The sequence below is a fragment of the Pleurodeles waltl genome, chromosome 2_1 (assembly GCF_031143425.1).
Source record: "Pleurodeles waltl isolate 20211129_DDA chromosome 2_1, aPleWal1.hap1.20221129, whole genome shotgun sequence".
Classification (NCBI taxonomy): domain Eukaryota; kingdom Metazoa; phylum Chordata; class Amphibia; order Caudata; family Salamandridae; genus Pleurodeles; species Pleurodeles waltl.
Window position 1 is genome coordinate 635,425,780 of NC_090438.1, and position 22,318 is coordinate 635,448,097.

Genomic DNA, 22,318 nt, shown 5'->3' on the forward strand with positions numbered 1-22,318 from the left:
GATGTCAGACACCTGTTGGAAATTTTGTCTGGCACAGAGGGCAAGGATGATCACCTTTCCTCTGCTTGTGCACAGAGGGTAAGTGTCTTTGTCAGTCCAACAAGAATATAGCTGGGAATTTGCTTTATGTCCAACGTGGAGATCGTCTCCTGTAAGTACCTGTTGAGTTTGTGGCATCTCCATAAAATATGTCAGCGTAGTGGGTCCTCGGCAGTTATGCCATCAATCTCCTGAAGTAGAGGTCCTCCACTTTTCAATTCAAGCAGGGGATTAGTACCAATAAAGTGAATTTGGTGGTTTGCTATGACTGCAGTCACATCCTCCACCCGAAAGTCCTTTTTAAAAAAACAAACTGCTGAACGAGGAAGGGCGGGTGCTATAGGAGATGTCTGCCTGTTCCCGGTATGTGCGGTACACTCTAATTTGATTTCCCATACTCTGGGCCAGTCATTTTCATGAGTGTTGCTTGTTTGAGAAGTTTGTTCAGTTCACACAGCATTTATTTACTGTCCATCTTGATAAACCGACATTTCTCAAAGGGGGTTAGGGTAGCATTAGCTTTGGGATCTGATAGTAGCATATGTCACCCAGTGTATAAAATCAAAGTATCATCATCTCTCTTTCTTTTGGACTCCATACATACTTTTGATACCTTTGAAACATCAACACTTTAGAGTCCAAGAGATCCCCCACCCTCTTACAATTTGACCCCTGTAATGCTAAACAGTTTGTCCATTTCGGTCTCGGTTACAGATGGTGGGAAGTGAGAGTACAGGGATACAGAGTTAAACCCCCAGAGGTGGGATCTGTGACCCAAGCCTCTGTTGTGGGTCTTATGATCAAAGAGGAGTATATTCCATGCGGCCTCCTCTTCTTAAGTACCAGGGCACCTTTCAAATGTGTAGCCCTGCAACATTTTGATTAAGGAATCACCTGTGTTGTTTCTCTGAAGAGATCTTGTTCCATTTTATTAAGTAATGCAATTGGGCTGATAGATGGTAATTAGAAAGGTTGGGTGGACCCAAACTGCCCTCGCTTTTCAAGAGGTATGTTATCTCTTGGTCATGCAGGGTTTCCGTTATTTGCTGCAACTTGTCTTGGAACTGAGGCGGAGGCTGAAGGGAGAACACTTGTATTGCATAAAAGATTTTAGATAGGGGGGGGGGTCATCTTAACTGCTGCAATTCTACTTATCCAAGACAACACGCCATGCTGCCAAGAGTGTACATCTGTTCGTGTAGTGGTGAGAAGATCTGAACAGTTAGAGCTGGTGGTTTTCCTGGCAGGCGAGCTCATTTTGATTACCTGATATGGTTCCCAGTTAGGTGCTCAAGTTAGATGGAAGAGGCACTTTATGATTGGGCTGGCTCTCGTGGTGAAACGTGAGATTTGGTAAAAGGTCTCGAGTTCCAGCATCAGTGTGTGGATAGAGTTTTGCCACCTCTGACTAGTGCCCCTGCACCTCCTGAGGTACTGCATTGTGATCCTGTGATCTCGCACCCGGGTTCTGCAATCGGTGTAGCCTCATTATATTAACTTCTTAATTTTGGGGCTAAGACTTATATTTTCAAGGACTTTTTTTTCTGGAAAGAACATTAAAGAACGCTTTCCAGGTTGATTGATAAAAGAGCTGGTTTCCATGAGTGGGGTGCCATGCCAGTAATGTGGAGGATTTGTTTGGTGCTATAGCTGTAGTTCCTCTCTGAGTTAATAAAGTCTGATCCTGATGTCAAGCCCCGTATTTATGGATGCATGCATTAGACCAGAACCTCTGTTAGGAGGTTTTCTTAAACATTCAGAAGGAATATGGTTCTTTAGGAGGAGCAGCATTGTGTTGAGTCCCTGCCAAGCTTCAGAATTGATTATGACTTCCTCATGCTTGGTGTCGGTGAGTTCCCCTGTGGTTCCAAGGGAGTAATGCAGGTGCACAAGCAAGGGGCAGGAAATGTTGTAGCAGGCCGTGTAAACTTCCAGGCCTGGGACCCTACTGGTTGGAAGTTTTCTATGCCTGCAGTCACTCCCTTCACCCGAAAATCTGTTTTGAGCAGAGAGGTAGGAGCCCCGCAACTTGAACCATATGTGGGGGTCTCCCTCTGCCAGATTTGCATCATCTTCTGCATAAAGTTAATTGAAAAAGTGTTTGAATACCTGAACGATGTTTTTATCAGTTTGGGCCTGCTTCTCGTCAGTGGAGGCAGTATCTCTAGCCCTGTTTGTGTTAAGCCTGGCTCACAATTTACACAGCATTAATCTACCTGCCTGGTTGCCTCAGCTTATTATCATTGCTTTGTGCAGAGAACGGCATACTTTGCCATATCGAAATGAAGCCCTTTAAGCTGTTTTCTTGCTAGTGATGTCTGTCACCAGGGTTTATGTGCCTAAGATTGCTTGTGTGCAGCTTCAAATTCATTTACTTTCCCCTAAAGCGCTAGTCCCTTATTTCTCCACACCACAGTTTTGAGCTTCTCCCATTGGGTGGATATGGGAGTTTCTAGGGTGTCATTTATTTGTAGGAATTGTTGGATCACCCCCTGAATCTCTGTTTTACCGTGTTGATGTTAATGAGATTGTCATTTAGCCCCAGCTGGGGTGAAGGTTGGGAGCCTGGGGTTCAGGACGAGGAAATGATCTGAGCGTGCTCAGACCACAATTTGGCTCAGGTGGTGGCAGATTGATGTAGTCCAGTCTTGCATAAGTCTGTTGTGATGCAAAAAAGGGAGTAGCCCATGCTACAGTGGTTCACAGGGCACCCGATATCTGTTGAACCTATGTCTGATCCAATCTATTTTGTAATGGATTAATGACAAGCTTACGGTCTCCTCTCATCAATATGTCTCTGTTGTGGGAACTCAGCACGTGGGGAAAGGCTTAGAGTGCAACTTTTTCTGATATTCTGTAGGTGCATATAACTACTATTGGATTGTGCTCCTCACCACCTGCACCTGCCCTCCTTGGGTTTGTGAGCTAGCACCAGTAGACAGGTAATAGTAACAAAGAGGTCTCCTATTCTTGAACTGTCCACCCATCCATCTCATTGTTCTCGTGGTTGAAAAGCAGGAAAATATGAATATCCTTTATTCATGTGGACCACCTGAAAGCTAAGTACCAATTTTCATCTGTACTAGGGAAGCCATTCATGATCTTGGATTCTACATCTACTTACTTGGGGCTCCTTAGCTTTCATTATTGAAACCCCTACAGCCTCAACAATTTTATCTCCTGATCTTGACTGTGCAAAAGAAGATCTCTACCGTCTTCATCTTCATTCTTCAACACATTGCTTTAAGCACCTCTCGGTATTGCACAAAAACCCACTTCCAATATACACCGTATTTAAAGGGATTAAAATCTTCTTATTCAGAGTAGACAGGACACATCACCACAAAGTGTGTGTGTGTGTGTATGTATATGTGTATGTGTATGTGTGTATATATATATATATATATATATATATATATATTTAATATCATTCTACACTGATGGCCTCCTCTACCATGTCCGCAGTAAGGTGAAAGAAGAAAAAACAGCTGCTTGCCCAAGAAACACGATCTCCACGTCATAAGTAATGAACAGTCTTATAAGCATTTTTTTCTTTTGTCAGTCATCACAGAAGTATCTTTTATTTTTCTTATGAGGAGGTTGCAAATACGGATAACGCTTCTTGTGCACAGCCTGGGCATTTTTGGCAATAGTAATAGGATCAGTGTATTTATACTTTTTTTAATTTATTTATTTTTGTTGTTTTTTTTTTTTTTCAGAATTTTACTAGTACTGAGAGCACTGAATACAGTATCGAAGTGTAACTAAGATAAGTTTCCACTTGCAGATTAACTTCGAGGGTCCTTTGACTTAGGTTTTTCCGCCAGCATTTTGAAGATCTGAAATACAACTCTGTTATCACATCAAGAATGTTACTTGATTTTGTGTGCTTTTGTTCTTCTGTTAATTTAGGTCACTTGCCATGTCTAGTGTAGAGTGCCATTGGTTCAAATATGCAGTTAGTGTTCCCATTTTTCTGTCACCACTGGGTGAGCCAGTTTTGAAATGGGGAAAATGAACGAGGTGTTTATGCACTATTGCGATTGTGTTGTGTAGCATTTGTATATCACTTACTACCCCTATGTGGGCATTGATACTAGTACCTACACTGATTGCAGGCTACATCATGTAGGGTGTGTGTTTGGATAGTAGTTGTTTTTGGTTTGAGCCTATGTGAGAAATGCTTTCAAGTTGTGTGTAATGACCACCAAGGTACTGTTATTGTAATAAGGGATGCAATGCCTGGCATGGTGAGAGTCACACAATTTATAATTGTAATACATTCTAAAATATAACTGGAGCTACACAGCATCAGCCTGGGTAGCAGGATGCAGTTTGTGCACTCCAACAAAGAGAGGTGAACGGAGAAGGCCCAGTAATCCGTATGGCAACATGTGCCTGGCAGAAATTGTGCTGAATGAGTAAAAAGATGCTAGAAGAATTGGAATTGATGACATGAGCAGTAGCCATGCACTTTTTATTTTTTATTTTTAAGGAAAAAATACTGCTGGTTGCTGAACACATACACTCTATGAACACGTAAGGGAGTGGAAGAGCACTCAAGGCTTGCTACCTGAGCAGAAGCTACACAATCTTTAAAAGGCTCAGATTGCGTCTTGGCCAAATAAATCCAAAAGTTTGACCAGGGGTTCAATCTCCAAGCCCCTTTCAGGCTTCTAAATGTGGTTGTGCTCCAGTCGGGCGGAGCCTTAGGTGGGTCGTGGCTAAGTCCCTAGTTAGACTGGCACTCTGCACATGCAATGGTGAGAGACGAAGCACTTGCTCATTTGCTGCCCTAACTCGAACAAAAGCAAGACCCATTGCTTTGCAAATTCTTGTTTTTTAAGAGTAGTCTGTGTGACCACTGCCGGCTCTGAAAAAATATTTTTGCTACCATTCACAAAGGGCAAGAGGGCACCTGGGGACCCCTTCCCATTTGCAAATAGGTTAACACCTATTTGAAAATGACGTTAACAGCAATTGTTTTGTGACCGTGAATGCAGTCGAAAACAATCAATCATACAATTTCAGATTCGGCATTGAGGAAGGAACGCCCTGAATACTGCCCTTCATAACACCGAATCGCAAAACCTGAATTGCGATTCGGTAACAAGTTACTGATTCGCAATTAGGGCTTTGTACATCCCAAAAAGCATTTTTCTAGTCTCAAATGGGCAGATTCTGCCAATCGGCCCATTTGAGACTATAAAAAAGCTTTGTACATGTGGCCCTAAGTGTGTGAACTAATTTCCTGGGAAATCTTTCACCAGTGTGCTAGTCTCCAAATAGAAAAGCACAAAAAAGTTACATAAGTTATTGAATTTCTGTACAGGGAGTAGAACGGACAGGAAGCCCTGTCAATGCTCCCTACAATTGAATTAACCTTTGCTTTTGAAGCCTTTACTTTAAATGTATGTTGGAGTGAACATTTGAGCAGATGTAATTAAATAGACCCAGGGTACAAAAATTAATAAGAAATAATTGGTGAATGAAAATGATTAAATGTGGAATGTTTGGGGGGGGGTGGGAATATTGCATAGTTTACAAGTATTGTTATTAACTAACAATTACTTATTCAAATTCAAGAGCGGCTGTGCTGTGGTTCCCTTTCAGCTGGACATCAGGCGTGTTTTGCAGGACCTAAAGGAGAGGAATGTGTCCGTTCACTGATGCTTAGGTCAAATGCAAGCCAGTGCGAAGTAGAACGTGCCTGCCTCTGGGCAACCACACTTGCCTCTCAGTTCCAGGAGCAAGCTTGCTTGGTTATGCCATGCTTTCATGTGGTCTGCATACTCCTAATTCATACCAGGAGAAAGATGTGTTCTGTGGTTGCTGAGCCCTGCAGGGAAGTCAGCATGCAGTCCCTCTAAAGAGGGTGAAGATAGTCCTGTGACTTGATGCTAGGAAGAGCCATATAACCAAAATGTTTCCACTATGCAAGCCCCATTTCAGTCCAGCACCTAAGTTTCATATAAAAAATGAGGGCTCACATGTTTGACCAGGGACCTAATGATACCAGAAGACATCCCACAAGTCCAATGCTCTTCAGGAAGTGTTTAATGTGGGGTCAAATTCAGTATAATGCAATAACACAATAGCCTGTACGTCACAGTGCCCAGCCAGACGTATTTTCGGAAAAAAACCTCTTTTAATACTGTTAACATTTTTAAAGTTGCAGCTCTCTGGTTTAGCAACAATTAGTTGAGAATGGCTTCCCATAGGAAGCAAGGGATGAGAATTCTTTCTTGTTTTCTTTAATTTTAAAGATAGTGCTTAAGTACCAACACCTCAGAGTTCTTGTCTAATGTGCTGATGTCTTTTTTTTTTTTTTTGGTAGTTAGTCATTTACGTACCAGCGTTGTGATTCTGTCCGGAATACTGTAATGCTCTTTGGATAATAGCAATAGCTATAATCCCGTAACATGTTAATGGTTATCTCTCTTCTGTTTTGCTTTATGACTCTAACTCCCCGTGTAAAACATGGTGGTACCTGCCGCCATTTACGGGGACAGTGGGATTTCATGCATTTCCTCCAAGGCACACAAGTCCTGGTTTATGATTTTTGGTAGACATCAGCAATGTCAGCGGAGGCAGTGTTTGGCATGGTGACGTTAGCACTAATGTTCCTTGGAAAGGTTTCTTGAGTTTGGCTGGATAATATCTTAAGAAGGAAAGAACGAGTGATGGCAAATCCTAGTCCAAGATATTGCCTTATTTTGGGTTTTTCTTTCTATGAATTTGGGTGCAACGCATCCATAGTCATCCAGCCATCACCAAACACTTCCTCTTACAAAAAGCCAGACCTGTTGTGTAGGGAATCTCCCTTTTTAGGCCATGATTGTTTTTTTGCCTTTTTCTAGAACATTTCTGGTTTTATCTCTCTGTTGTGTAACACTACCATTCAGTGCCACAAGTACTCTTGCCTAAAACTGTAGCTTTAATTTGTTTTCTACATTTGGCATATTAAGAATTCCAGGAAGACAATTGTAATTCGCCACAAAAAGGCACCAGTGATGTGAAAGTTAAATGTCATGTGGGTTGCTTGGTGTATTTACACAACTCAAAATATTAATCAAACTGTATGACTCCAGAAAATACCGGTACACTCTCACGGGGCAGTCGTTTTAAAACCTCCATAGTGGCAAGTTAAAGTGAGTTTGAATGTAGGAAACCTGCTTTTGTATGTTATCTAGTTCACCTTAAAGAGTACTATGGAGCTACAGGGCTGGGTGCATCATATTTAAAAGTGGAACCATGCTAGAGCACAAGGGGAGTGTTCCACCGCAGTGAACCGTTGCAAAAGCTGTCACAGTGAATGTAAAGTTTTCCTTGAGTTGGATTAAAAGCCTGAGTTAATATTAAATTACAGAATTTTAATGCAAATCTGATTTTTACTTGCATATCTAATTCAGTGGTGATACGTTTAATGGAAAACAGCTTTTAAATATTGTGCCTGAGAGCAAACTGGTTTAGAACCGGTTTGCTCTGGACACCGGAATGAACATCCCAGATTAGCTGCTCAAGCTGTCCTCCTGGAGAACAATATAAATTCCTTTGGGAGCACAAAGGCTAAAGTGGTGTCCGCAATTACCAGCAGCACTTATTTATCTGTGGGTGGCATTGAACAGTTGGCAAAAAACAAAGGGCAGCCTTAGCAGACATTCCTTCTGTAGTAGAGATCCCAAATGGGGTGGTGTAGTAAGTAATTACGCGAATGAAGATAAATCTACTCAGTCCTAGTTGCAAGGAAAATATTTATTCCAGGTAAAAATAAGGAACGCGCTGTACATGCATGGAAGGAATCCGCCTCTGCCAGCAGTACACAAACATTCTATTTGACTGAGGAAAGCCATTTAAAGAAACACTTACTCTAAAATACAGAACATACCACACATCTCTCCCTCCACAGCTAAAAGATAATTACTCCTAATATGTAATAAACGGCTTCATAGATACCCCGTATACACAAAACTGTATATGCACGTTTAACCAAAAATAAATGAACACAACAACTCTAGATAGGGCTATTTAGGTAGCAATGCTACATTCATTATTTTAACCACAACAATATTTCTAAAATTCCAAACTCTCCAATCTTTTAGCTGAACAGGTCCATTATTAACTTTAACAACTTTTTGAGGAATGCTATACTTGCTGCCATTTATTTTCTTCCCTTTAGGTAATTTCGCTTTCACCACATCACCAACTTTGACAAGCAAGGCTTTAACCTTCCTACTCTTGTCATAATACATTGCTTTTGAATTGTTCTTTTACCTCTTCTTCTTCTCTTGCCCCTTCCACTGTTTTCTCACCAGAAACACCAGCAGAATTTATTTGACCTTCTATACATGGAGGGCACATCATGGAACAAGGCCACCTTTTGCAGAATAATTAGAATGGAGTCACTCCTGTTGTTGAATGTGGTGTAAACCTATATGAACAACATGGTCCACTAAAGCCTTTTTTCCCAATTCCCTCTACAACCTGTAGCCTGTTGACTCGTTTCCTTCAGCGTTCTATTGAATCTCTAAATTATACCATTGATTTGGGGATGATATGATGCATATCTCATCAGTAGCTATAGAACACAGATTTCCTAGAATAAAACCTTTTAACGACTGAGCTTTGGCTAAACAACCTTTTATATTCAGACTCCTCTTCACGCTTATCGTTCCATGTAAAAATCTTCCCTTTTCTCAAAAGCTTTCTAATAGCATGTGTTTTGTTGGCAAACTCTAGAATAGCTTTGGAATCAAGCTTCACCATGCCTAGAAATATTTTCACATCTTCTTTCTTAGTGGGGGCACTCAAACTAGGAATGTTATCAACTAACTTCTCATTATGATGACCATTATTTTGTTATCACATGCCCCAAATAGTTTATTTCTACACATGCAAACTTACATTTGCCCATTCTTGAGGTAAATCCTTTGCTTTGGGAACTCTCCATTACTTGTCTACAGAATACATATGATCATCAAGCGTCTGGTTATAAACAAATGGATCCTCCTGAAAAAGCTTTACATTGCGTAAATGCCCTAATCATTTTGACATGAACCTCTGAACCAGAGCAGGTGCCAAACACAAATCAAAAGGCATAAGATTAAATGTGAAACACCCAAATGGTGTGTTGAAAGATGTAAGATCTTTTGAACAATTAGTCAATTTGACCTAGTGATGAGCTTAAGTAAAATCCAAACTTGTGAAATATCTTGTTCTAGCAAGTAAATCAATTGTTTCAGTAATACTTGGTATAAGGAGTCTATCGTCACCACTTACTCGTTAAGTTACCTCAAATCAACAAATAATTGGATGTCTCCATTGGGTTTAGAAGCTACAACTACAAGAACACACTATTGTGTAGCTTCCACAGGTTCTATGATTCCCTCTATACTTAGACTCTCCTACTCTTTTTACTTTTACTGTAAAGCAAAGGGCACGTTTCTAACTTTATATCCAACCGTATTTGAAAACACATTAAGGTCTTTTTGTACCATCTGAGGAAGACAACTCAAGAATCAGGTTTGTGTACCAACACTTGAGGATTTGCATTTGGATCAAGATGTATACCCAGCAATTTTTGATGTGGCAAACTGAAAATGGTGTCTCTTTTGACGGGAACATGCATTTTGCCTGAAGTTTGATTTCTTTTATACTCCATATTTGCTTCAAAATAGCAAATCACCTCTATAGGCTTGCCCCATAACTGAATAAATATGGTGACATTTCCCTTGAATTAACTTTCAAAATCTCGATCTAAGATCAATGATAGCCAAGCCCTATAGTGCATCATTCTGTTCGCAGTGACGCCGTTCAGGTTAACTAAATCTGAGGAATGTTAGCAAGAAATGCTGCCAACTCACTACCAAGTTTATCATCAATTTGATGAATAACATCCTCCCTATCAGTAAACATCTCATTAATTTTCCCTCCTGAAGTAGAACTCTTACAACATTTAGCAAAGTGCCCTTTTTGCCACACACTTTGCAAATTAATACAACAGCAGGACTTTTTTGTTGTAGACTAAATGATTGGGATTACCACATTAATGTTTCCAGGTGCCACATAACATACACGTTTCTGTGGCACAGTGCTTGCAACAACTGTGTTGGGTGATGCATAGATTTTCATAGAACGTGACCAGATTGCATTTAAGTTGGTAACCAGTTAATGAGTCAGTTTCTGGTGTATTGGTTTTTGCCACTGCTTGATTTTCAGGTGGTTGGTCAGAAGAATGATGGTCTGTAATGTGGCCAATTTTGGAAGTGTTGGTTATAGCAGGTGTCGTATGGAAACCTGTTGCACACACATAGCTTTTTGGTGCAGAGGAGTGTAAAGGGTTGACAACTTTTTGTCATTGTAGAACATATTCCATACGGTAGTCATCATTTCGTTTTGAAATATTTTTTTATGTGCTTCCGAAGTTCAAGTTAGTATTCATTACATTTTTCATGGTAGTCAGTTGATCGGAAGTAACTTGAAACAGCTGATTTGGCATACTATTCAATTTTGGAAGTAAACTAGTAGTACGACAAAGTAAGTTGCAGCAAAATATTTTTTACTTGGTCCTACTTTGATTCTGCTAGTCAGCCATTTGTCATCAAGATAAAAGAAAAATCATAAATAGAAGAACATAATGAAGGATATCAAAGCATACACTATTTCAGCATTGAAAAGCATGTACCCTACCAACTGTGTGAAACTGCTACATATTTTCCACAAATTATCAAGTTCTATCCCTTTCAACTTAACTGAAAGGTGATGATTATTGCCTGTTCAGCAGCAGTCGTCTCCCATTGGTGTCCTCTTTAAAGTCAGTGATAGTAAATAAGATGGTCTTGTAACACTATTTAATTCTTCTTCTGTTTTTTTCTAATCCAGCTCCTGCGTTAGTTGTTCAAGCCCCAACCTGTATTCCTTGGGAAGAAGGATCAGCTGCTAACACAGAAGACCCAAGCTTTTTAGACAGCATCTTTTGGATGGCAGCACCCAAGTCTAGACGTACAATTGAAGTCAACCGCACCAGAAGGAGAGCTCCAGAAAAACTTGAAAAATTAAAGGTAAAGTTCATTTTGGGGTGCTTCTGCTTTTCTGGTATTTCCAGAAATACCAACTTGTGCTTCAAAATATAATGTTTCTGCGGCATGCCTTCCCAAAGTGCAGCACATGCAGACGTTTTACAACCATAAATCTATTTTGAACTAGCATTGGCGGTGCCGATAGGTCTGGCTTATGAATGCACCATCAAGCCAGATTTAAAAACCCATCTACATTAATAACTGCTCTCCTCCCATCTGTGCTGCTGCCAGAAAACACCATAAATTATCTTGCTATCTAAGACACTTTAGTAGCATTGCCATGTCGGGTGTGTGCCCCTGGAATTTGAACTCAGGCAGCTGGATAAATAAACAAAAAGATTACAGCTGTATGGAGAGCAAGCCCTTTTAGGTTGAGCATGCAAGCGCTTTGACCTATTGTAAGTCATGTGGCCTTTAACCACGCCCATTGCATGGCCATCACTATCACTCGTTCATGGGCTTGTCTTTCAAAAATCATTCTTTATCGTTGGTAAATGCTTTACGTTTGCCCCTCCCCTGGGTGGTTTTGTTACCGCCTTGAACACTGACCCTGTTACACGGATAACTGTTGGGCAGAGCCAGATATCTCTCTCCTGGTCATTCCCACACAGTTGTCTGACGACAGCTTTGCTGTCAAGACAAACCATAAAAAATTAACATTATAGAAGTCCTTTTACCAAGAAGGAAGGCTAAAAGGTCTTTCTAAACAAAGACTAAAAGCAGGCTAAAAACTCTAATACTATGCTTGTAAGAGAACAAACCAGAGGAAGTGCAAGGAGGGACTGGAGCAAAACAAATACTTTAGTCTAAAAACCTGGGGACAACCTGATGAGGGAACAGTGATAAGGTATAATTAGGATAATGAATAGCCTTCTAATGCTAATTAGAAAATGAGAAAACACATGGGGCCGGTGCAGACAGCGATGGCCTTGCTCTTGCCTTAGGGAATTGTATAAGGCACACAGTTGTGTTATGATTACAAATGAAGTGGTATTTAGGTAGTCTTGTGTATTTGAAACAAGGAGGGCATTGACTGTATTTTGCTGTGAGCAGGCTTCTGGAATGTGCTACTAAAATTTGCTTTGTGAGAATTTAAAGGTCAGAATGTTTTCAGATCATGTGTGGTGATGAAGACCTGAATGACAGTAGAGGATGATGGGCTGAAGACAAGACCTGCATTTTTAAAGTTTTGTTAAAGAAAATGAGACCCTCCACATGTCCGAACCAGTTAAAAGTAGTTTCTGAAGTGGAAAATGACAAGTCTCTTGTTTAAATGGTAGTGGTAAGAAAGGTATTGTGACACAGAACTTTTTGTCTTGTAGGAACCATGGTAAGCAGGCATTGCTGCATTGTCTGCTTAGGCAGACCTCCAGTACTTGGCTGCAGCCCTGCCACAAACTTGATTGAAACGTTTGTGTGTGATGGCAACTCAATAGAAAATTTGCTTTAGATGAGCCAAATATCTGAGTAAGATGTGGCTCACTTGCAAAAACTCAGTTTGTAAATAACCGATCTGGGGAAAAAAAAAATAGCCAGGATGCAGGTGGGTTTCCAGGGCTCTCGAGGTTTGAGATTGAATATATGAACCATTTACTGTAATGCACGGTTCAAAACAATGGACTCAAATGGCTTCCTTCTAGGGTTTAATGGGTACACACCAACACTTCTTATGGAGAAATTGCTGTAGGTATAGAACGAGGCCCAGGGGCTTTACATATTACATGACTTCATTCAGGAATCACTGATAGTGATAGGACCCAAGCCTAGGAAGGAACACATGGCTTTTAGGGGTTATAGACCATTAGCATTGATTAATGCATACAACAAAATCATGAGTAAAGCAATAGTGTAGAGACTCCTGAGGGTGCTGACAGATGTGGTACACCAAGATTAATCTGGTTTTGTGCCAGAAAGGTGCTTGCTGGCATTTGCGCGATGAGTTATCCACGTAAAACACTCACTAACAAATAGTGCGAATGAATGTGTGGTAGTATCTCTTGATCTAGAGAAGGCGTTTGAGTATATGGGGTAGAAATTCCAGGTTGAACTTCTAATGGTCTTTAACTTTGGCCTCTGGTTCCTGGATTGGATTTGACTGCTGCACTCAGGAGTACAATATGTAAGTGTAAGGAGAGCCACTCCTGCTAGATTTTGAGCTTATGGTATGGAATTTAATCACAAGCAGCTACCACAGTGGGTGCTCATATCCTCCTCGGGAGTTGCATGAACAATTATTGGCTAAAGAATGGCACAAATATTTTTTGAAACTGTTAATGACTAGCAGTGCTTGGCTCTGTAATACACAATATAAATGTATACACAGGATAGATATCTCCCCGAAAATCCCATATATGATTATACAGATGAACACTGGTAATTGCGCAAGATGAAAGACAAAGCAAGCAAATTTGATTGACATGGTGTAGTAGTATCTAGTGGTGAGCTGTTATTAGAGCAGAGTTGTGGTCATGTACGCCAAGCAATGGGAGACAGGCTGGACTTCTGTTTTGCTTTACTTTCGACTGAGCCAAGATATACACAATGAAAGGAATCGAAAAGATTCTCTGGAATGCACTCCTTAATCTGAAGAAGACATTTATTATAGCTTTTTGCAAGGTTCGTGAAGGAAGGTTTGATTAGTAAAAAGTGTACTTCCAAAATGTGCAACCACAACGTGAGACTATGTATAAAAAGTCTCCAATCTATAAACAGCAAATATATGTACATGCAAGGATACAAACACTTATATATTGATATATAGATATATATTCATATGCAATGCAAAGCAAATAATTAATAACAATTCATCCCCGTAGTAGGGCCTGCCAAATGCTTCATCTTTCTCAAGCCAGCAAGAAGACGATCCCTGTTCAACTGCGAGAAAGAGATCCTCAGCCCCACGTGAAAAGGTCAGGAATTTGACGTCCAATCCTGACTGAGGTCTCGGAATTCATCGCTACTGAGCAGAGTCATCTTTTTATATTTTTGAATATTCACAAGAGAACTATCTAGAAAGCCCTCCCTCTTAGAGGGGAATTATTTTTAAAAATGCTGGCTTATTTAGGTAAACCTTGACAGGAATTTGTTGGAAGCTGGCCATTGTTCAGAGACACGCCTTTCGAGGTCAAATTGTGATAAACACTAGCTTGTTACGGTCTTATCGTACTAACTGCTCACCTCCTACATGTCGTGTACCAGCCCTGGCTCTTCAGAAGAAGAAAAACATGTAGAAGTAGAAAAACGCATTGCATAACATGTTTTGCACGGAAAGATACTTTAACGTGGAGACAGCTAGGCTGAATACAAAATGTAATGTCTAAAGCCACGATAAAGCTAATAGGCAGCTAAGCCAGGTGCAAAGCAGTGTGACACAACATCAGTGGTCAATACTCAAAACATTACAACTTCACATTGATACACTTTTATATTGTAGCTTCATCCATGCCCCATAAAAGAAAACATCCAGACCAGATTCATTACCTTGTCCCTCTTACTCGTAAAAGGTCTCACAGCCACCAGTGGGTTGAAAGATACAGTCCTATCATATGAGAGTTGAAGAAGAGACCTGAAGGAGCGGCTCATAGCCGAGACTGGTCAAAGGGCAAAGAGTTGATCAGGTAAGGGAGGACATAATCACATGGATATACCTGGATGGGAGGTTGTGTGATAATGAGCACCAAATGATAATGACACAGATGAGGTGGATTAATAGACATAACCGCGTAAGGTGTTGGGATATTGTGATACTGTCTGCTGACAAATGATTATTATCACTACCAATAATGTAGCACTCATGATGTCATATAATTGTTTTGTACAGATCTGATCTCTAGCGGGCAATATTTTGTAATATAAGGCTCAGTAAGACCTATTTAAAAAAAAAAAAAAAAATACAACCTCACATTTGGGCAAATACATCTCCCTGGAAAATAATTATTTCGCTTCAACTGGGTTAAACAGATTCTTGCCAGATAGTTATCTTGCTCACAGGCAGTGTCCCATGCTTTATCATTTGTCATCTTTGCTTCACCTCCCTTATTTGGCTTCAGGACATGAGAGAACCACGTCTCTTCCCACTTTCAAAAAGCCTAACATTGTTGCCTGTTGCAAAAGTGGGCCTTTATATTACTACCTTGACCATTCTCACCATTACCGGACATACTGGTCATATAAACTATTGTTAAAAATCTGTAGTGTTCCACCCCATCATGAGACGATCCTGTACTGAATTCTTACCATATGTACTTCACAGCAGACTCTTCTCCCAGTTATTCTCTTGTATAACCACCAAACTGCATGCTGTAGCAATATAGCCCATTGTCTGGCAGGCCCAGACCCCTACTCTCCCAGGGCAATTTCAGTGTGTCATGTTTCACTCTGCTCAGATTGCCCGCCCCTACTAAGGACGCCAGGAGAGGATCCAGCTCCTTAAACCATCACTTGGCATAGAGAACATTGAGTCTTGCATAACATTCATAATGGCAGATAGAACATTTAATGTAAGGAAACCCTTCCCATCACTGATAGTGACTTCTGTTCCAAAATTTATCTGAACACTTCAATCCTTCGCGGACCTATCCATATTAATTGTATGCTAAGCTTATTTGTCATTCACTACCTGAAAGCCCATTCATTGGAAACATACATCATCCTCTTGTTTGCTATTGTTATTTAAAGCTCTTAACCCAGCCAATGGAAACAGTCAACATTTATTCCAGTTAGTACATAGGCCTAATGTCTGTCCAAACGGAGTGAATTGTCTCAAACGTAATTGCACTAATTCCTCAGGGTTCCTCAAATAAAGGGTATCAGCCACATTAATGGGGACAATGTGAGTCCTATTTTCAACTTTTATGCCCCATTTCCGCAGGCTGCACCTTTCTTCATTATGACACATTTGAGCATCTTCAAATATGTTGGTTTAGCACGTCTGGTGTACCAAAACAACTCTCTTGTTTGATATATGGTTAACTAAACATTTGCTCCATGTATAATAAGAATCTACTCCATGTATAGGGTACACTTAACCCCTGACTTGCCTCTTAGTTCACTAATAGCAGTGTCATCAGAGCTTGGGCATCAGTGTGTCTCAGTTCATGTTTAAAAACCCTCACATTTAATAAATCTATTGATGTGGTAGTGTTTTGTCATTTACAGTCAGCACATTTTCCATTGAAATGGCCACAGACATTCCCACTTATAAGCAGTTTACTGATAAAACTATATAGCGTACAAACAGTAATGTATGGAAATCGGGATTCAGCACATTTATTTGCACATCAGTACTGTAATGGTTTGCTCTTATTAAATGTTTCCATCGCATTTTAGAACTACAAAAAGTGCTTTACTATCTGCAGATATATTTTGAGATATTTGTATAGTTCATTTACAAGCTCTTTAAATGTTGTGTTACAAAACAGTGAGACCCTACAGCCTTTCATTTCACACTCTGTATTCCAACATGATTTTCAGACAGGTCACTTTGCAAAATTCTCAAACTTTGCAGTCCAAGAGAGTAAATACCATCCAGGATGAAATAAGCAGTACTTTGTACGAAGGCATAAGCTGAGATTTTACCTCTGTGTTTGAACGCACAGCATATGTGACCAGATAATAACAACATTTAAAGGCATATTTATTACTCATTCACTTTCTGAATGAACAGAACATCTGTTCTTTGTCAGCTTAATCTCTTTAACCAGAATGTGCCACTAGTCGCAAAAAATAGCTTGCTCTGACAAAATCTGACTTGCCATGGTGAGTCGGCGGATGCATATTTTGAGGGCTGCTTGTATGTTGTTCATATTTGACAACTGTCTTTGAATATAGCAGGAGAAATAAATATAGAAAGGGACTCCTGCCTCAAGGGACCTTTCCTCCTGCCTCTCCAAAGCTCCACTCTCCAAAGCAGACACAAATAATAAACCACTCAATAGGGGAAAAAGATGAGAATCTTGCAGCACAATTCCCTATTTGCCTGTCATCAAATTTGTACCACAAGTATGTATATCACCCAGACTATGTTTAGAAGTTGTTGTAAGTCAACAGAGGCAGTTCTGCATTGACAATTGCATAATGTAAAAGGACTGCACAATATGTGGATATTCCTAGGCAGAAAGCATGCCATTTTTTGTGGACCACAATTCTCTATGCATCCAATGTCATTGTTATGCTGTGCTTCTCTTTTGAGAACCTGGGGCCACTCGGTTCCTGACTCTCCACTCCAGGAGATAGTATTATCCCTGGCTTCAAGTCATTCCCACACATTGTTGGGGAGTTGGTGGAATAATGAGGTTTTCCCCCCATTTATGACATTTGCTTTCACCAGACACCTCAAAATGTACTTCAAAACAAGTACTCTTTTTCTCCTTCAGACCTTTGAATTATTTCAAAATTCTACCATTTAGTTTGTGTAATCCGGAAACATTCTAAATATGTGATTACTTTAGTACAGGTGCCAGCTCTTCTGTCCGATTGTAAAATAGCATCTCTGTTTCTGTCGTCAAATAACTGTGCAATGATAGCTGTAGGTGAGTGACCAAGCACCAGTGATATCAGTGGCACTGTGCACTCTTTGCACTGTAAAAAAAATAACAAAATCCGGACAATCCTTTGAGTTTGATGTTGTTCAAGATCTAATCCTGAAGGAACTTCTCCAACAGCCTTTTCACTCTTTCCAGGAACCCAAGAAGTTTTAGATTTTCTCCAACTCTGGTCTCCTGAAACCTCTACACCCTCCTCCAGTTTGCAAGTCTGGTCCACTAGGGAGTTGATCATTTTCTACATGCATTTCATTTCGTCCAGCAGACGGCCCACTGTTTTGTCTGTGGCATGCATTCTGCCAGACATCTCTCTCTTCTCTGTACCACTATGGAGACAGTATACTTTTTTGTTGTTGTGATATATATTAATATAAGTTGTTTTATTACTTGATGGGAATTTATCCTTATTGGCATATTTTATCTCTGAGAACAGTTTAGTATGTAGAATGTAGAAAGTAGTATGTTCCACCTCCCCTTTTCCTCTAGAGTTGGGACTGTCCGGGGGGTTGACAGAAGGACAGGAGTTTAGAGTAGGATGTTGTGTGAGGAGGAATCTGAGTCGACAGGAGAATATGGTGTCAGGAAGAGAGCTGTGGAAGATGGAGCAGTAGAGATGCGAAATAAAGACTAACGTTGAAGAGTTTGTGTGGAATCTTTATAACACTGGTGACGAGTTAAGTGTGTAAGGGGGCATTTTCATCTCTCCCCCCTTTTCTAAGTACTTCATTGTTCTTCTTACTCTCCTCAGAATAAGGTGCTATACTTTTGTGACAATTGAAAAAACAACCATATTACCAAAGTTACCGGTGTATTTGCCGCTTATGGGATTGATTTTTATATTGGTACAACCCTCCGACTGTCACAGCTGAATCACACCTGGCTATTTTACGTTCTTCCGTTCCGCTGCATTTAAGATAGTTTGAACACTTCTAAATGCGGTGTAAGCCGGCTGGTCTTTTCGCATAGCTGAGCTTAACCACGTAATGTGTCTGCTTTTGTTTACTTATCTTCGCGATCAGCCGCCTGCACCAGAGACAAACTGAAGTACTAAGTGGCCGCCTCTCAGTGGCAGTGTGCCTACATTTGTTTTCTTATCTCCGCGATCAGCCGCCTGCATCTTAGACAAGCTGAAGAGCGGAGCGGTGTGCTTGGCAACCAAAGGTCGTGAACATACAACATTTCTTATATTGGTGCCCTTACCGTAGGCTATTATACTCGCTGACAGGCACAGCTTTGATGGAGTGGGAGCAGCCAGTTTTCTTCCCGTGTCCTTGCTGACGGGCACAGCTTTGTCGGCGCTTAAATGCATTGGCTTCTTTCAATCCCTCTTGTGACGGTCGAGGAGTTTCCTTGTGTGCCTCTCAGTCCGGGGAGCTTTTGGAGTCATTCGCTGACTGGCACAGCCTTATCCAGGAGAAATAATTTTCTTCAACAGCCTGTTGACAAAACGTTATAACGCTGACAGGCACAGCACTGTTGATGTTCTTAAGTACTTTCCTCCAGCCTCTTTTATGCAAGGAGGAGAAGAAAAAAAGACTAGACTGTGTCTTTGTTTGTTATTATGTGTATAGATAGTTTACTTTTACAGTAAATCACATTGTGTTGACTTTTATGGTGAAGGATTTAATTCTGGCACTAACCAATTTTTAACTTAATGAGTATTAGATTTATGTAAATCTCCTTAGTTGCCATAAAAAAAAAACCACAAATTGTATTACTTGGTTACATTCATGATGGCTGCTGCAGGAATGTCCCAACCTATCCCATTTTTAAATATAATCGGAGAACCTAATGTTCCATGGAAGGAATGGGTGAAATTTGTTTAATCTTATTTAATTGCTATAGGTGGGGACAAATTTAGCCCAGTCAGGAAACAACACATATTATTACATAACCTAGGAACACATGATAGGACAATTTATGAATCCTTGCCTGAACCTGTTGTACCGGAAAGGCATGCGCAAAATGAGTATGCCATCACATACATCAAATTAGAAAAACAATTTGGGGATAGAGTTAATATTGTATTAGAGTGTCACAAATTTTTCTGTCGCACTCAAGGGAAACAAGAAAGTGTAACAAACCATATAGCTGCTTTAAGAGGTTTGAGCATCTTATGTAATTTTGGGGATCTTAATGATTCTCTTATTCGCGACAAATTAGTACATTGCACTAATAACATAAAAACAAGAGAAATTGTTACAAAAGCAACCAGATTTGCAAGAAACAAATGAGATTGCAAAATCCATTGAACATACTGCTATTTGCTTACAAGAAATCAGATCCCCGCCTTCCTTTTATGGAAATTAAAGACAGCAAAGCTGATGAGAATGTGCTTAAAATGATAAGTGCTGACAAGTTACTTCTAAAACACGCTAATTCACATTTAAACTTAGTGCTATTGTTGTAGAAGCAGAAACCATCTTGCAAATTCGAACTCTTGCCAAGCCAGAACAGCCACATGTAGAAAAGGCAACATAAAAGGTCATTTTGCTAGGGTTTTGCAGGGATTTTTCCAGAACTGATAGACCTTATGACAGTAAGAAAATTGATGAGAACCTTCAAGAAGTTAAAAAGATCATCCTACAAGTTAAAAATGAGGGTAATGTTACCTCTCAATACCCTGAGTGTATAATATACATTGATAGTAGTCTGATTAAAGTATATGCTGACTCATGCTCACCTTTCACCCTCATAAATGCTTCTGACTTTGATAAAGTTATAGATGGGAATGCATTGAAGTTACTTAAGCCGGACATTAATCCTAATGGTTACAACAAGGACTCCATTACTCCTTAAGGTATGTTCAAGGCCCTTATTTCTTTTAAAAATCATTCCACAGTAGGGAATATTTACGTAGTAGAAGAAGGCTCCAGTTTATTAGGTTGGCAGCACCAGAGGGAGCCAGGAATTAAGTTGGATCCTAACAATCCTGAACAAGTTGTTATGATTATCGACACACCCAACTCTGAGGCACAAATGTTTCAGGAATTTCCAGAGGTTTTCAATGAAAAGTTGTGTTTGCTAAGAGACTTCCAGCATAAAATCAAATTGAAACCCAAGTCTAGACCCATAGTACACAAAACCAGACCTATACCCCATTTACTTAAGGATGCCCTTAGAAAAGAACTTGAGAGGTTGTAATCCCTGGGAATAAAACAACCCATTGAAAGCTCAGAATCGCTAGCCCCATTGTTATTGCAAAAAAAAATAAAAAAAAAAAATTGCAATGAGATCAGAATGTGTATTGATTTAAGAGATTTAAACAGAAATATTTGGATTGAGAGACACCCTCTTTCTAGAATTCATGATATGTTAAGTACCAGGGGTGAAGCTGTGTGTTTTTCTGTTCTCGATCTATCTAATGCCTATCACCAGTTAGAATTGCATCCTGATTCCAAATGGCTAAGTGCATTTACCACCCCCTTATGGTCTTGTATGTTTAATAGGATGCCTTTTGGGCTGGAGTCAGCTGCTGCGGTCTTCCAGAAGATCATGCAGTGTATTTTAGGTGACGCTCCCAAAACTCTTTGCTTCCAAGATGACATTTTAATCTATGGATTCACAGTTGAGGAACAAAACATAAATCTAAAAAATGTTCTTAACAAATTAAAAATAGCAGGACTCCTATTAAAAAAAAGAAGAGTGTCAAATTGTAGTGAGTACAGTGTAGTATTTGGGGCATACCATTTCAAAAGATGGATTTAAACCTAAAACTTCCCTAGTGGAAGCTGGCAGGAAAGTGAAGGCACCCAAGAATAAGGAAGAACTTAAGTCGTTCCTTGGTCTTGTAGAATTCATGGCGAAGTATGTCAAGAACTTCTCTGAAATCACATTCACCCTTAGAGAATTACTAAAAAGTCACATCCCCTACAAATGGTCTGAAAACAATGACCTTAAAAGGTAAAACAGGCTATATTAGCAGCACCATATCTATGCAACTTTGATCACAAAAGGAAAACTATCCTCACTACGGATGCTAGCTAGATGGGATTAGTGGCAACCTTATCTCAAATCATTGAGGGTAAGGAAAGAATTGTGGCTTTTGCATCCAGGGCCCTTATCAAAGCAGAATCCAATTACTCAGTCATAGAAGAGAAGCCCTAGCTTGTTTCTGGGCAGTTAAACATTTCAAATTCTTTCTTTGGGGCACACAATTTGCTATACATTCAGACTATAAGCCATTAGTCTACATATTTTTAAAAGGGTCTTTCAATAGCACTCCTAGTATTGCAAGATGGATCCTGGGACTCGAAAGCTTCTGTTTTAAGGTAGATTATCTCCCTGGCATTAAAAATACTGCTGCTGACTTCTTATCTAGAGCTCCATTAGACATAAGGGAGGACTACTAAACCCCAGAGTATCCCGTCATGATAATATCAACACCTTCTATCACAAATGATAAATGGATTTCTGCCTATCAACAAGATGAATCATTATCCATGCTGAAATTGTTTGCTAAAGAAGGTTGGCCAAACTCAAGAAATGATCTTAAAGGGTTACTGGGAGGTAAGGTATGAAATCAATGAAAACGGGAACTTTTTATTCAGGAATGATAAATGAATTCCCCCTGTAAACTTAAGAAATAAAATCATTACACTTGCCCATGAAGGTCATTTGGGCAAATGCTTGACTAAATCCAGCATCAGGGAACATTAT

At 40.0% G+C, this 22,318-nt stretch overlaps 1 protein-coding gene across 2 annotated transcripts in view; it reads left to right on the forward strand.

Moving 5' to 3' along the window:
• The window catches only part of MRPL32 (mitochondrial ribosomal protein L32), a 75,464-nt gene that overhangs the window by 960 nt on the left and 52,186 nt on the right, over positions 1-22,318 (forward strand). For both annotated transcript variants that reach the window (XM_069215997.1, XM_069215994.1), the window contains exon 2: positions 10,921-11,099. In XM_069215997.1, the coding sequence (XP_069072098.1) occupies positions 10,921-11,099 (179 nt within the window). The remainder of the gene's footprint in view (positions 1-10,920; positions 11,100-22,318) is intronic.